Source organism: Bison bison, unplaced genomic scaffold (assembly GCF_000754665.1).
Source record: "Bison bison bison isolate TAMUID 2011002044 unplaced genomic scaffold, Bison_UMD1.0 scf7180017864134, whole genome shotgun sequence".
NCBI lineage: Eukaryota > Metazoa > Chordata > Mammalia > Artiodactyla > Bovidae > Bison > Bison bison.
Window position 1 is genome coordinate 7,126,740 of NW_011494706.1, and position 16,999 is coordinate 7,143,738.

General features: G+C 40.1%; 1 protein-coding gene across 2 annotated transcripts in view; it reads left to right on the forward strand.

Annotated features, from left to right (window-relative positions):
• Positions 1-16,999, forward strand: part of PEX1 (peroxisomal biogenesis factor 1) — a 75,922-nt gene that overhangs the window by 33,905 nt on the left and 25,018 nt on the right. For both annotated transcript variants that reach the window (XM_010839791.1, XM_010839792.1), the window contains 10 exons: positions 1,233-1,329; positions 2,816-2,986; positions 4,497-4,651; positions 7,343-7,532; positions 7,933-8,099; positions 10,003-10,137; positions 13,383-13,447; positions 15,578-15,720; positions 15,800-15,903; positions 16,678-16,854. In XM_010839791.1, coding sequence (XP_010838093.1) covers positions 1,233-1,329; positions 2,816-2,986; positions 4,497-4,651; positions 7,343-7,532; positions 7,933-8,099; positions 10,003-10,137; positions 13,383-13,447; positions 15,578-15,720; positions 15,800-15,903; positions 16,678-16,854 — 1,404 coding nt within the window. The remainder of the gene's footprint in view (positions 1-1,232; positions 1,330-2,815; positions 2,987-4,496; positions 4,652-7,342; positions 7,533-7,932; positions 8,100-10,002; positions 10,138-13,382; positions 13,448-15,577; positions 15,721-15,799; positions 15,904-16,677; positions 16,855-16,999) is intronic.

Here is a 16,999-nt window from a genome sequence, read left to right on the forward strand (position 1 = left end):
TACAATGTCACGAACCTCCATCCATAGTTCATCAGGCACTCTATCTATCAGATCTAGTCCCTTAAATCTGTTTCTCACTTCCACTGTATAGTCATAATTGTGGTGTTGGAGAAGACTCTTGAGAGTCCCTTGGACTGCAAGGAGATCCAACCAGTCCATTCTGAAGGAGATCAGCCTTGGGATTTCTTTGGAAGGGATGATGCTAAAGCTGAAACTCCAGTACTTTGGCCACCTCATGTGAAGAGTTGACTCATTGGAAAAGACTCTGATGCTGGGAGGGGTTGGGGGCGAGAGGAGAAGGGGATGACAGAGGATGAGATGGCTGGATGGCATCACTGACTCGATGGACGTGAGTCTCAGTGAACTCCAGAAGTTGGTGTTGGACAGGGAGGCCTGGCGTGCTGCAATTCATGGGGTCGCAAAGAGTCGGACACGACTGAGCAACTGATCTGATCTGATCTGTATAGTCATAAAGGATTTGATTTAGGTCATACCTGAATGGTCTAGTGGTTTTCCCCACTTTCTTCAATTTAAGTCTGAATTTGGCAATAAGGAGTTCATGATCTGAGCAACAGTCCGCTCCTGGTCTTGTTTTTGCTGACTGTATAGAGCTTCTCCATCTTTGGCTGCAAAGGATATAATCAGTCTGATTTCGGGATCGACCATCTGGTGATATCCATGTGTAGAGTCTTCTCCTGTGTTGTTAGAAGAGGGTGTTTGCTATGACCAGTGCACTCTCTGCAGAACTCTGTTAAATACACGTCAGGAAGGGTTTTGATAAGCACGTTATGGTTCAGTACATCCTCAGAGAGGCATTGTACTAGGGGCTGATGTACCTCTATGTCTGTTGATAAAGAGGACAGTGATTTATTGTAAACCCTCAGGAATACTGTAATCCCAGCTTAATAAATTTGCATAAAATGTGTGTGGAGTATCTGGAAGGAAGATATGGCAAAACAGTGGTTAGTAATTTTGTGAGGTGGGTGGTTTCAGATTTTTTTTTAACCTTTATCTCTAAGTATCTATAGTTATGTTGTATTTTTTGAATGTTATTTTTAAATTAGGTATGTGGATTTTCTTCTTTTTCCCCAGTTTTATTGAGATGTAATTTTTAGATAGCATTGTGTAGTATATACTTGATTGATCAGACTGAATGTTCGTGATTACCACAGTGACAGGCTGTTTCTGGGACTGAATACATTGAGAGTTCTTACGACACAATTACTTTCTAGGGAAGTGGAAAATCAACTTTAGCGAAGGCAATCTGTAAAGAAGCATTTGACATATTGGATGCCCATGTGGAAATAATTGACTGTAAAGCTTTACGAGGTATGAATATGGTAATATTCTACATATATGTCTTTTTTGGTAGAAAGAAATGTTACTATTTAATGCTGCTAATTAATAAATAGAAATAGCTAATCTTTATTTAATTTTTCTGTTTGTCATTTGGTAATTGGAATTACTTAGAAATTTTAGATCTTTGGCAGTCTGATGTTTTTAATAAAAATCTTAAAACTCCCCATATTTGCTGGAGGCTTTTTTTTCCCTAGTCAAAACTCTTTGTAGACAGTACTCCTAAAAAATGCCAATTTGCACAACTCTGAGAAAATTAGTATTTAGTATATATTCTAATTGAGTAGATTAGATTAGATTCAGTATATTAGATTCTGATTAGAACTCTAATCAGAAGTATAGATTACTTCTGAATTGCTTTGGGGAACTAGTCGGGTGACTGTTTCAGGGGAGGGAAAGTGGGCGGCTGTAGACAGCAGAGAGGAAATTTACAATTTACCATACACAGCTGACTCTTGAATAGCGCGTGTGTTAGGGGTACCAACCCTCCATGAAGCCAAAAATCTTCATATGACTTATAGTCAGTCCTCTGAACACGTGGTTCCGCTGCGTCCACGAATTCAGCCAACCTTGAATGGTATAGTGTTGTAGTATTCCCTATTGGAAAAAATCCACACATGTATAAGTACACTTGCACAGTTCAAACCTATGTTGTTCAAGGGTCAGCTGTACACTTATACTTCTGAAAGTCTGTAATATATTATCCAATTGTTTAAGAATCAGAAAAATTTTACTGAGTAGTTAGTTCTTTCTCCCCTTGCGACCACTCCTACTAGTGGTAGTCTAGTCATTATATTCTGTTTACTAATCTAGTATATAGTAAGAAACTAAAATAGCCTTTGAAAACGCATTACTTCATATTCTATAAAGGTGGTTTTTAGAGACCTTGTCCTTCTCTTAGAGTCTTGATTGCAGCCTCATGTGAAAATTTTAAGTTTGAAGTAACAGGAACTCTTGACCTTTCTTATGAATTGGTATGTTCTCTATTCTTTGAAAATGAAAAGTTTGTAATTCACCATGAAGATGGAAGTCACATTAGTAATTTAAATACAGCAACTCTAGGATCTTGAGGCAGCTACATTTGTGTTTGCTTTTGTCTGATTCTTGACCCCTTATTTTCATTTATATTTTCCCACATCCCTGTTTTTATTTTACTGTTTTGTTATAAATAGGGATCTGAAATTCTCCATGGAATGAACAAACACATATGTATAGAAAGTATAGTAGCATAGTCTTTCAGTTTTATAAAATTCAGTATTTTACTGAGTCCTTTGAAGCTGTATTAATTAAACTGTGTTAATGACTAACAATTTTAGTGATTGGTATGTTAACAAAATACTGTATGGATTAGATTTGCATAGTCAGATCAATATTGAGCTTTTCTAATGCTTTCAAGGGCAGCCTGAACTTTCCCAGCCTTCAAATAACATTAAAACCATTTTATATCTTCTGTGTTAAGGAAAAAGGCTTGAAAACATACAGAAGACCCTAGCGGCAGCTTTCTCGGAGGCACTGTGGCGGCAGCCTTCCGTTGTTCTGCTGGACGACCTGGACCTTGTCGTTGGGCGCTCTGCTCTCCCGGAACACGAGCACAGTCCGGAGGCCGTTCAGAGCCAGCGGCTCGCCCACGGTAATGCGCACGGCGGCTCTCTGGCTGCAGGCCTTCTCCTTCATCAGTCAGCGTCTTTAGTGTTAGTGGTAAAGCTGTGCTGTTCGGAGAACAGGATATGTGCTGTGTAATGTGTTGCTTTTGAGGCCTCTGGGAGCACTGTATAATTGTGTAGTTATCCTGTATTAGCAAGATCCATAGAAGAGCAGTGTGAACATTCTCTAACCTCATCATTAGTCTTTGGGGCCGTATTCTCCTCTGGAGTGGGTTGCCATTCCCTTCTCCAGGGGATCTTCCCGACCCAGGGATTGAACCCAGGTCTCCCACATTGCAGGCAGATCCTTTGCCATCTAAGCCACCGAGGAAGTTCTCTCTTCTCCACTTATTAGAAATTGCTGAACTGTACAGCTTTACTCTTGCTCATTTGACAAATACTTCTCTATTGCTCGTGCACAGTCTGTAGTCTCAGAGTCTTGGAGAGGAAATAAAAGGAAACAGACAGTGTTAGTACAGAAGACTCATAGTTATGGTAGCTACCATGTGCTGACTGCAAGGGTTGCTTTGTATCCCCACGCAGATGCTCTCCTGGTTTTACAGGTGAGTAAGTGGAAATTCAAGGTGATGTAATTTGCCCAGGAAGACACAACTAGGAGATGGGTGGGTATGTTCTGCTGGAAGTGTGTGCAGGGTGTGATAGGAGCACATACACTAAACTGGAGGTGGTTGGGTAAGAAGTTATCAGGGAAGGTTTCTGAGAGTTGTTCATAACTAGGATGAGTTTTGATGGAGGAGTAGCAGTTGGCATGGAGCAGCTTCAGGCTAATGAAGGCACGAAGGAAGTGTGATCCTCCGGCAAAGGTGCGGAAGTCCAAGAAATTCCAGTGGAGCTTGGGGTTCTAGGAGAGGATGGGATCAGGGCTTGGAGGGTTTGACAGCATTCATCTGCATCAGGGTTCTTAAGAGATGAGTACAGAATGCAACCATAATGGCTGGATTACCATAAATTAGTGTTAAATTCACATTTGGAATCTTGTAGTGTCTGAAAGACTTGCTAGTCTCGTGTTGAATTTCTAGGTCAGGATCAGATATATGTTATTAATGCCTGTTTCGTTTCTTACCTCATACCAAACCTTTCTTGAGCTAGGGTAGAAAGAGATTGTCCAGAAAGCCATAGGTATATAAGCTGTATTTTGCTTGCTCAGTAGAACAACAATTTGAAAGTTTATCATCCTTCTATAATACTTACTTCAGAGACTTCTTTTCATGTACCTATTAAGATTCAGAAGTTTACCTAGTAAGAACCAACCTCACTAGGCATGGTTCTGAGTACACAGCATTTGCCTTGCTTCCTTTGCCTCTAATAGAGTAACTGGAACCTGCCAATCCTCGGTCCTCAGTCTAGGTAAAGAGGAGCCATATCATTTATACTCTACTTTAAAGGCCAAGTTTAGGTTATTATTTTTAATTAGTGTATGATTTTAAAATTTCACTTTTATATAATAAGCTTTTACACTGTGTTGCTTAATTCCAGCTTTGAACGATCTGGTGAAAGAATTTATTTCCATGGGAAGTTTGGTTGCGCTGATTGCTACAAGCCAGTCACAACATTCTCTACATCCTTTACTTGTTTCTGCTCAAGGAATTCACATATTTCAGTGTGTCCAGCATATTCAGCCTCCTGACCAGGTAACTACTACTTGTGAAGAGTATTGAAATGTGTCCCCTTTTATATAAATTATTTATCAATTTTATTAATGATTATAACTTTATTAAAATGTAATGCTTATGTTAGTGATCTTAAGACTTAAAAATCAACCTTCAGTGCATGTTTTACTTAGATATGAAATTTTCACCTGTAACCATCTGAAATATTACCAAGTACTTTCCAAGGAAATATCTTTTTTGAAAATAACATTTCTTCTTTTTTTCTTATTAAATTTTTGTTTCCATTTAAAAAGAAACAAAACCCTAAGAATTCTGAACTGCTTCATTCTGCATCAGTAAAATCTGTAAAACACTATGGAAATTAGAATTCTTTTTACATTTAGTGAGATACAGTTGACAAGAACAATTATATATATATATGTAAAGTGTACAACAGTGATTTGATATACATTGTGGAATATTTACCACAGTCAAGTTACTTAACACATCCATTACCTCATGTATTTACCTCTAAGAAATTCTTCTTTTAAAAATGTGACTAGCTAAACATTTTTTTTTTTAACAGCACTAATATTCTGTACCCACTATGATTCTGACATCCGTTTCCAGCGTGTGGGGTTTCTTCCCCACACCACCAGGCAATTCTTGGAGACCAGGCGGATGTCCTCCAGTTCAGCCTGATTCTGACACTACCCAGAGAGAGAGTCAGATTTTACGGGTTAAGGGCTCAGTCCCACAAGACCGCCCTCCACCTCAGATACCAGTGTCGCCCGTGCTTCTGACTGGTTTTCCGTCAGAGGTTCCCATGACTCCCTCTTTGGCTTCAGTTAATTTTCATAGCAAGTCAGAGAACTTGGGAAACTAGTTTACTCAGTGGATTACCAGTTTGTTACAAAGAATATGAACAGATACAAATCAGCAGTCAGGTGAAAAGACACACAGGATGAGGTCGGGAGCAAAGGAGCTTCTGTCCTGGTGGAGTTTGGGACTTGCTCTGGTGGCGAGTGCAAGTGTTTGGGTCTCCAGCCTGAAAGTGAGAGTGCTCCTCCCTCAGTCGTGTCTGACTAGTTGCGAGCCCATGGACTGTCGCCCGCCAGGCTTCTCTGTCTGTGGAATTCTCCAGGCAAGAATTCTGGAGTAGGTTGCCATTTCCTTCTCCTGGGGATCTTTCCAACTCTGGGACCGAACCCAGGTCTCCTGCACTGCAGGTGGATTCTTTACTGTCTGAGCCACCAGGGAAGCCCTTCTGCAGCCTGGGAGCTCTGCAGACCCTGTCCTTTTGGGGTTTTATGGAAGCTCTATTACATAGGTATCGTTAATCAAATCATTGGCATTGACTCAGCCTCCAGTCCCTCTCCCTCCTGGGAAATCAGGGGTTGGGACTGAGAGTTCCAGTTCTCTAGCCTAGGTAGGTTACTCTGGCAACCAACCCCCTGTACTTAGGCGCGCGCCAAAAGTCACCTCGTTAACATAAACTCAGATGTGGCTGAAAGGGGTTTCTTAGGAATGTCAGGACACGTTTATCACTCTTATCATTTGGGACATTTTAAGGGTTTTAGGAGGTCTGTGCCAGAAGCGTGACAAAGACCAAATGTGTATAAGCACATACAATGCATCGTCTCCTTTGGGGGCTTACAGGCCTGATGGCTTTAGTGGCAGTGCACTCCAGGAATATTTCCAGACAGGCAACCGTATTTTAACTTTCTGTTTAAAATTCTTACCTAGCATCTACGCTAAAAGTACTCAGCCCCTATGCTAATTAACTGTTATTGTAGTTAGGGTGTTTGGGGTGGACGTGTGCACGCTGCTATATTTAAAATGGATAACCAACAAGGACCTACTGTATAGAACAGGGAACTCTGCTCAGTGCTGTGTGGCAGCCTGGATGGGAGGGGAGTTTCAGGGAGAATGGATCCACGTGTATGTATGGCTGTGTCCCTTCACTGCTTACTTGAAACTATTACAACATTGTCCTGTTAATCAGCTATACCCCAATACAAGATAAAAAGTTTACTTAAAAAAAAAATCACATTGTACACTTTAAATATCTTATAATTTTATTTGTCAATTATATCTCAAAACTGAAGGAAAAGAAAAGGATAAAAATATACCTATTATTAAGCATAACAGAACACAGCGGTATCGACCACTAAATGCTTTTAGAATTATGTTTTATGGGAATAACGACAACAAAATACTCTTAAAGGAGCCAAAATACAAACCTTTTTACTGGAGAAAGAAAGAGCCATCATTTATCAATGTAATTCTTTTTACAGCTTTATTAAGGTATAAAAAAATCGAAGACAGCAAACTCACTATTTAAAGTGAACAGTTTGGGAGTTTCCTGGTGGAATAGCGATTAGGATTCAGCTCTTTCACTGCTGCGGCCCAGGTCCAGTCACTGGTTGGGGAATTGAGATCCTGCAAGCCATGTGTTGCGACCAAAAAGTAAAAAAGTAAATGTACAATTTGATCGGTTTTAACATAGGCATATACCATGAAGCATCCCCACAATTAAGGCAGCAAACGCGTCCGTCCCTCCAGGTGTCTCCTTGGCCTTTGCGGTCACCCCTCCCCCAGTCTACCTGCAGCAAACACAGTCTGCTTTCTGTCCCTGCAGATTGTGGCAACCGGATTTTCCTCAAAATACGTGTACAAAAGTTTGCACTCAAGTAAAATTATAAATCTGAATTTCGTGGTTTTTTTCCTTAGGATCAAAGATGTGAAATTCTGCATGCTATAATAAAAAGTAAACTGGACTGTGACATGAAGAGGTTCACCGGTCTTGATCTGCAGCGTATAGCTAAAGAAACCGAAGGGTTTGTGGCTAGAGATTTTACCATGCTTGTGGATCGAGCCATACATTCTCACCTCTCTCATCAGAATGTGTACACCAGGGAAGGTACGTTTTATTGCTAAAACCAAAATTTGGTTCCTTCCTTCCTTGTGGAGAAATGTAATTGTAGTAAGGTAAGAAGTAAATCTAGTCCATGTTAGCATTCAAATAAGCAGGTATTTGAGTAGAAAATGGGCATTTCCAGCTAAGTTGACAGCATTTTTTTAACTGAGTTAAGATTAGCTAAGTGAAATCAGATGGGGAAAGACAAATACCACATGATTCTATTCATGTGGAACATAAAAAACAAAATGAATGAACAGACCAAACCAGACATAAATCTGCAGATGTGAAGAACAGAGTGGTGGTTACTAGAGGGGAGGGCAAGCTGGGTAAGGGAGGCAGCTGTATGAGAATTCATGTATAGATATGACCACCAAAAGAAGTTGTGTTTATTTTTAAACAGAATTAGTTTTAACAACATTGGACTTCCAAAAGGCGCTCCGAGGATTTACTCCTGTGTCTCTGCGAAATGTCAACCTGCATAAACCCAGGGACCTGGGCTGGGATAGGATCGGTGGGCTGCATGACGTGCGGCAGATACTAGTGGATACTATCCAGCTACCAGCCAAGGTACTTAGAAAAGAATTGAGGACCTCCTGCTTCCTGTAAAACCCCCGAATCACTGGCTCTGGCTCTATGTGTTGGCTTGCCCAGTCTCAGTTTGACCCAACAAGAATTTATTGTTACCAAATAAACGTCCAGTCCTATTTTGGGCACTTGAACAGATTTTTTAAGTATTTGATACGGTCCTTGCCCATAAAGCTGGGGTGATATTTATAGTAAATAATTTTTTTTTAATTTTTTATTTTTGACTGCACTGGTCATTGCTTTGTGGGGGTGTTCTCTATTTGAGGTGAGCAGGGCCTGCGCCTCATTGCGGCGCACAAGCTTCTCGTTGTGGTGGCGTCTCTCCTTCTGGCGCACAGCCTCTGTAGGGCACGCGGGCTTCAGTAGTTGTGGCACATGGGCTTAGCTGCTCCAAGGCATTAGAATCTTCCTGGACCAGGGATCGAACCCACGTCCTCTGCATTGGCTAGCGGATTCTCATCCACTGTGCCACCAGGGAAGTCCTGTAGGAAAAATACAGTTTGATGTGAATTTCAGGGTTCTTGGATTTTTCTTGAATAATTCAATTTCACTGAAGCATATGAGCCATCAGCTATAATTGAGCAGAAACAGAAATAAACTAGAAGGTGGGAGAGTCATTGAGGCCCCCAGAACTGATGGATTAAGCCAGATTTTGGGTGACAGTCTAGAAAGGCAGAGTTAGCAGGCTGCACCGACCAGGCTGACTGTTCTTTAGATCAGAAGTAGAATCTAGAAGGTGGTGTGTTTGGATGAGAAACCTGAGCGTGAAGGATCTTTGCATGAGATCAGGGACCCGACCAAAGAGAAAAAGAAATGGGTAAGGCCCTCAGTTACATGTAAGTCCTGGGAACTGTCTGGTGGGGACTGGGACGTACTGAGTGGCACCCATGACTGGGGGTTAAAGCCTTTGTGGAAGGACATGGACGGGGGACGTGGCCTGCAGGGTCATGACCCGAAGGCTGGGTCTGGGCATCAGCGTCAGTGTCCAGGCATGTGAGGCCATCTACACAAATGCTCACTTTGGGACCTCGTTCAGATTAGAATGGAGGTCAAGATGAGGTTGGAATTTTGTCAATATATGGGGCTTCCCCAGTGGCTCAGGAGTTAGAAAATCCACCTTAAGTGTGGGAGACATGGATTCGATCCCTGGGTTGGGAAGACCCCCTGGAGAAGAATGGCAGCCCACTCAGGATTCCTACCTGGAGAATCCTGTGGACAGAGGAGCCTGGCGGCTGCAGTCCACAAGGCCACACAGTCAGACACGACCGAGCGCAAGCTCACATGCTGCCCAGAGGAGACCGGGGGTTGCTGATAGACCCAGACAGCTTTCTTGCTGTTCAAAAAGTTTTCTTGTTCAAAAAGTTTTGAAACATGTTCAGAAAGTTTTCTTGCTGAGAAGCTGGTGGTTTAGAGGGTAAAATAGAGCAGTCAAATTACTTGTTCAGCATGGACTCTCCTGGGAGATTTTACTATTATCATTACACATGCTTCTTTATTATTTTCTTTCCTTGATTGAGTATATTTGAATAGGTATAGCAGTCATAGCTTGCCCTATGAACCATACAAGCGGAGGGCAGTATACTTATTTTTATTTTCTTAATGTAGCACTATTAAAATGTTTGGGGGGAAAAAACAGAAAAAGTGGAAAGAAGTTCAGATCCATTTATATGCATTTTATGTGGAATGTATTCCATGGTCCAGTGGGAAAAATCTGTGTTAGTTTCTTTGAGTTCATTTATTAAGTAGGAATGTTTTTTTCTGTCATTGCACTGTTACAGAGATGGCAGTTGTTACCATCCCAGGACTTTTTTCTGTACACTGATCTTTAGCTTCTCAGTCATTTGTTTTAGAGTTGAGCTCTTTGTCATATTTTTGTATTTTTCAGTACCCGGAATTATTTGCCAACTTGCCCATACGACAGAGGACAGGAGTACTGTTGTATGGTCCTCCTGGAACAGGAAAAACCTTACTAGCTGGAGTAATTGCACGGGAAAGTGGAATGAATTTTATTAGTGTCAAGGTATGTTTGGCGTTTATCTTTTTTCTTTTTTTTTTAATTGAGGTAGAATTTGCATCATTATTTTAAAGTGTGCATTTCTGTGGTATTTAGTGCCTTCACAGTGCTGTGTAGCCACCACCTCTCTAGTTGCAAAACTTTTTCATCACATTCTCCATCCCCTCCCAGTCCCCTGGCAGTCACCAGTCTGCTTTCTGTCTCTCTGGATTTGCCTGATGTAGATATTTCATAGAAAAGGAATCATGCAGTATGTCTTTTGTGTCTGACTTCTTTCACGTAGCATAATGTTTTCAGGGTTCATCCAAGTTGTAACATGCCTCAGTACTTCAGGACTGTGGATGGCTGGATGATAATCAGTCTTTTTAAGTTGGTGTGGATATGCCATAGTTTGGTGAACCTCTGGGTTGTGCCCACTTCTTCGCTGTTATGAATAATGCCGCTGTAAACATTTGTACATAAATTTTTGTGTGGACATAAGCTTTCAGTTCTCTGGAATACTTATATGCCCCAGAGTATAAATATATATAGTCACTCATATGGTAATTCTGTGTGTAACTTTTTGAGGAACCACCAAACTTTTTTGGTGACTATACCGTTTTACATGTGTAGCAGCATGAGAGTGAGTATACCTATTTTTCCATATCCTCGCCAACCCCATTTGTTTCTTGATAGTGGGTTAGTCTCATATTTGGAAAACTATTAATAGTAGAAGCAGTGATCAGTCTTTTAAGCTGTGTGGGAAATTGAATAATGAGGCATCTCTCTTTTGTAGGGCTTATTATTAATATGTTTTTGCTCAAGACGGCAATAGAATTATGTATAAATATTCAGATAAAAGAGCCAACTTGAAGGGGGAAGAAAAGCTAGAGGACTAGGGCCTGGAGACCACTCTAAGGCAGAAGGTGAAATTTTTATGTTTCTGTTGTTTGTTGTCTGTATCTCACCCTTGCTGCCTCACACCAAGTTTAAGTTTTCTCACACGTAGGGTGAGTATGGTCCTTAAAAGGACATGCTAGGACGGGGGAGCCTGTTGGGCTGCCCTCTATGCGGTCTCACAGAGCTGGATACGACTGAAGTGACTTAGCAGCAGCAGCAGATCCCCAGAAGTCACCAGGTGGCGCTAGAGGTAGACGCTGCCTGCTAATGCGTGAGACTCGGGTTTGATCCCTGGGTCTGGAAGATCCCTTGGAGTAGGAAATGGCACCCCACTCCAGTATTCTCGCCTGGAAAATTCCATGGGCAGTGGAACCTGGCAGGCTAGTCCATGGGGTTGCAAAGAGTCAGACTTCACTGTGCATGTAGCGGATCATTTTGAGTAATGCTTCTCACTCCACCACTGGTGTGTCATTGTGGTCTGGGATGTGATGTCTTATTTGTAAAGTTTCAGCGCCCCAGCCATATGTATTTGCCAAAGAGCAATTACTTTTTTTTTTTTTTGAGCAATTACATTTCAAGGCAAAGGAATCATAAGCAAATTCCCCGCCCCGCCCCCATCTCGAAGTAGGGTGTTTCTGTGAAACGTTTCCATAAACCAAAATGGTATAAAGCAAATGAACAATCAGACACATCCTGCTAATGGATGAACAAAGTAAACTGAGGTAAAAGCACAGCTGCTCACAGACGCGGTTCCAGCTGTGACAGAAAGCGTGGGAAGAAGCTTGGTGATGCCACGCCTGCTGCTGGGGCGTGTGCTGCCGCGGTAACGGTTCACAGCCAAACACTGAATGCTGCTCTCACTCTCTGCTCTGTTTCATAAATGTGAAGTGTTTCTTTGGATTTCTTGTTAGTGAAAACACTTACTAAATAGGTCTTTCATGAATGCGAAGTAATGTAAACTGAACTTCAAAAAGAGAGGGGAGAAAAAAAGAAAAAAGAGGGAAACCCTACATTGTAATCTTACTCAAAATTGATTTACAATCTGAAAGCCAGTCTAGCAATTTGCAGTTGTGTTACATCTACCCTCCTTCACGTGAGTTTTTGTGACTGGTTACGTGAGCGTCCTGGCATCGATGGAGAGCAGTGATCATGTTCTTTTTCACTTGTCACTAGAATGCAGTTTTATTGTGTGTTTTTTTAAACAATTTTCAAGATTAACACTTGCAAATATTTTTGTATTTTGGATTGTTCCATTAAGGAGGACGTCTTATCTCTCCCCTTTAGCAAATCTTCAAATCACAGTTGGGATGAGCTCTCATAGGTTTCAGTAGAGAGCTGAGGCTGTGGGTTAGGGTGGGTCCTGGGAGGTGAGCCTCAGAAGCAGGCTTTGCACGGACACCAGCATGCTGCCTTAGTTACTTCTTATTTCATCCTTCATAGTTCCCTATGCTGAGAAAATATAATTCCATACTAGTATATTAATAGATATCAAATGATGACTGAATATTAGAAATTCTTCATTTTGGTCACATATCCTGATCGTATTTGGTCTTTTCATGGTAATGATTTGTCATTGGAGACCACGTTAGGGCTTATCCAGTTTTTTTAAATATCCCAATTTAAGGAAAAACTGTCCTCATTATTGATTTTGTTATATGTAGTAAAGCTTGTTTTGAAAGTTTTTTCAGTTGACTTTTAGGAAAAACAATATATTCTTCAAATAACATACCTATTTATTGAACAAATAAATTGGTTTCAGTAATTGAAGATGCTGATTAAAGAAATTCATGTCTCACTACATGTTCTTTGGAGTCTCCAAAGATTTGAGAAAGATGGAACATTTTCCCTTTTTAAACCATTCATTACTTTACTAAATGAATTATTCAGCACTTACCATGTAGCAGGCACTGATATTGGATTCGATAATAAAGCTGCCTTTTCTGAGCTTATATTCTGTTACTGGAGAGAGACAATAAACAGACACATTTAATGCATAATACACTGTCAGGGGGTCGTGGGTGCTATGTAGGAAGACAGTCAAGGAGGATGTAAAGTAACCGGAGTGGACTGTAGATGCGGTTGTCAGGCAGAGCCTTTCTGGGGATGTGACATTTTGTCCGAGATCTGAATGAAATGAAGCAAGAAGCCGTGAGACTCTGGGGACAAATGTTCTAGGCAAAGGAAACATCAGGTATAGAACTTGTGATATCATATTTATTCCACTCACGTTAATTTCTTCAATGTATTTTGGAGAAACCCATTTAATTAAACGTTTTCTATTGTTACATTTAGACTTAGCCATGGAAAAAAATGATACTTTGTTTTTAGATAGTTTTGAATTCACTATAATTTAATTTTATTTTACCTAACAGGGACCAGAGTTACTCAGCAAATATATTGGAGCAAGTGAACAAGCTGTCCGGGATGTTTTTGTTAGGTTAGTACCCTATGAATGTTTTTTTAACTAACTCTGTGGTTATCAGTCAATACTTGTTGATCTTGTTTTTTAAAAATCTGGTTTTTGAAACCTATGATTTAATGTAGGTCATTAACAAGCTGGAGAACAAAATTTCAGTGTTTTACCAAATACTACTTAAATATACAACATTTTTCATACTAAGCTTTAGAAATTATTTGGTTTTATATTTATAATAGAAATATTTCTGAAATGTTGAAAGTGAAATCATTATCGGTTATTCATAGATGCTTAAAATATATGAAGCACGTAATTACTAGTTTTATCTCTCTTATAAGATTCCATGTGGCCAACTTAATTAAAATAGAGTATAATTATCACTACATTCATTTTAAAATACATGTGAATGCAGAAGCTAATATTTAAGAGTGAAAATAATACTTAAATGTGATGGGATTACAGAAAGCTTATAAATGAAAAAGCCACTTTGTTCCTTTACTAAAATTTTATTATAAAATAAGCAGTTAGAATATATATAACATCTGTATATTTTAAAGAATAATAAAGTGAACTCTTATTTCTACCACCCAATTTAAGAAAAGAATATTACCAGGAAGGCCTTATCACAGATAAAGACAGTCAACCACATACTGACCAACAGTTCAGTTTACCAGGATGATATTACAGTTATAAAATTGTGTCTAATACTGTAACTTCAAAATATTTAAGGCAAAAATTTATAGAGCTCCAAAGAGAAACTGACAGATCTGTCTTCATAGTGGAAAATTTTAACACAGTTCTCAGTTATTAATTTAAAAATAGTAAAGAAAAAAAGTAAAAATTTAGAAGATTTAAACAACATATTCAGCAAGATTGATGTAAAGTTATTTAGAACATGTGCCCAACAATTGGGGAATACACTTTCTTTCTAAGCACACCTGGAACATTTTTGAAACTTGGCCATATGTCAGGCCATACATAGCAGTTGTAGTAAGTTTCAAAGAAATAATGTAATGTGGACTCTCTTCTCGTTTTAAAACAAGTTAAAATAAAGGATAAGGGCCCCCAGTACATTTAGCTGGGCCTCCCTGGTGGCTCAGACAGTAAAGAGTCTGCCTGTGATGCGGGACATGCGGGTTTGATCCCTGGTGTGGGAAGATCCCCTGGAGAAGCACATGACGACCGACTCTAGTCTTCTTCCTGAAGAATTCCATAGCCAGAGGTGCCTGGCGGGCTACAGTCCATAGGACACGCCTGAGCGACTAACACTTTCAGACTGGAGAACCGGAACACTTCCACCTGCCACCAGACCAAGTCCCAGCGATGAAAAGATAATAAGAGGATATTATGAAATAATAATATAAATTTTATGCCAGTATATTTGAAATTTGGGCAACATAGATAAAATATATTTGACCAAAGTCAAGCAAAGAAGAAACAAAATCTGAATATCCTTGTACCTGTAGGGAAAAAATGAGTCACTAGTTAAAAATTCTTGCACAAGTTGAACATCAGACGTCTTTGGTTTTTTAAGAGTTTTGCCAGACGTTTAAGGCACAGGTAATCCAGTCTGTTGTCGGTGCCAGATTTATCTTACTTGCCATGTATTTAATAAAAGATTTTTTTTTAAAGCAACCTGACAGTTATTTTGTATTAAGGGCAATTCTTCAGATCTCTAGTCTATCCTTTTACCAGAGATGAGATTTATTTTCATTTTATAAGGTTCTCTATAAAATAGTTTTAGTCATATATTTTTTTTTCTAACTTGAACTTTGTTTAGTTTTGTTAATTGACTTTGTATTAATTAAAAAGAAGGTAACATAATAAGCGTGCCGAATTTTAAATTCACAGAAGACATGAAGAGACATTACACAAAAGAAGTGCAGGTGGCCAAAGCATATTAAAGAGTTTACTTGTGATAAGGATCAAAGAAGCTTTTAACTTACTGAATAAGACTGGTCCAGAAGGCACAGATCTTCCCTGACTTCTCTAAGACCTAGTGTACTAACAGCAAGATAATTACTGTTTCTTAAGGGTTTGTTGTGAAGAATTAAATACATATATATGTATGTATATACAGATATATATATATATATGAAATTGCAAACTCGGAGGCCCTCTTCAACTATGAGATACTGTTTGTTTCCCCAGAGCACAGGCTGCAAAGCCCTGCATCCTTTTCTTTGATGAGTTTGAATCCATTGCCCCTCGACGTGGCCACGATAACACAGGGGTTACAGATCGTGTGGTTAACCAGTTGCTGACTCAGCTGGATGGAGTCGAAGGCTTGCAGGGTAATAATCGTAAATACAGAAATACCGTCTAATACCAGCTTCCCCCAGGGTTTAGTAAAGTGTTTTCTTTCCCCCCCAGGTGTTTATGTGCTGGCTGCTACTAGTCGCCCTGACTTGATCGACCCTGCCCTGCTCAGGCCCGGCCGACTAGATAAATGTGTATACTGTCCTCCTCCTGACCAGGTGACAGTTTCATATACCTACAAACGCTCCACTCTTTCCTTGTGAGCTTTACTTCTGCCAGGTAACAGCAGTTGTCCTTAGAAGACCAGTTTTCGGCACAGGCCCTAGTCACTGTTTTCTTACGGCGTGAAAAGATTCTGAATTAGATGCAAAGCCTTTCTTTGGCCCAGCCATCCCATGCAAACTCCCATCTGAAAACTTTGTGTTAGCCAGATGGAAAAAAGGGAGGGAAACCAAGTATTGCTGTCCGTGTTCCCTGTGTTCAGAGATCACACAGCTCATTATCTTAACGGAAGACTGATACAGAATCAAGCATAGTAGTGTAGGAAGCATCCATGCTGGTTATGTAGAGATACGCCTTTTAACCACTCTAGTCCTGTGTTCCCAAATTTAGAAACGAATGGATAAGTGAAAGAAGAAATAGACAGATCAATAGTCACAGGTATAAATGTATATCACATGTAGCGATTATTTTAATTTTCTTTTTGAAACATTTCTTGGCTCCTTTGCCCAAATCTAGAAGATAAGCACTAAGCAATGATCTACACTAAATAGTTGAGAATGTTGATTTTCATTCATTTTCCTCCCTGTGTTCCTTCTGTTAGACAAAAGTACCAAGGAGGATAGATGTAGCCTGGTGGTACATTGCTCAACTGATCTGTAAAACTGATTAGATACATGAAGTGAATGTATAAGGAAAATCTTGTAAGATGCACAGTTGAAAATACTGTGTTCAATGGTATTTGTTAAGTCGGTGAGTTTTTCTCCCTTCAGGCGTCACGTCTTGAAATCTTAAACGTGCTCAGTGAATCTCTACCCCTGGCAGACGATGTGGACCTTCAGCACGTGGCCTCGCTGACCGACTCCTTCACGGGCGCTGATCTGAAAGCGCTCCTTTACGGCGCCCAGTTGGAGGCCCTGCACGGGAGACTGCTGACCGGCGGGCTCCAAGTGAGTATTGGAGGAGGCTGTTACTGTCGCGTCTTACAGCGATGCGAGCAGTCCAGTGTCAGCTTCAACCTTAAAAATAAATTTTATTTTTGAAAATCTTGAGTTTAACTTTATAGAAGTTTGCCTTTAGTCAAGTGTACCATAA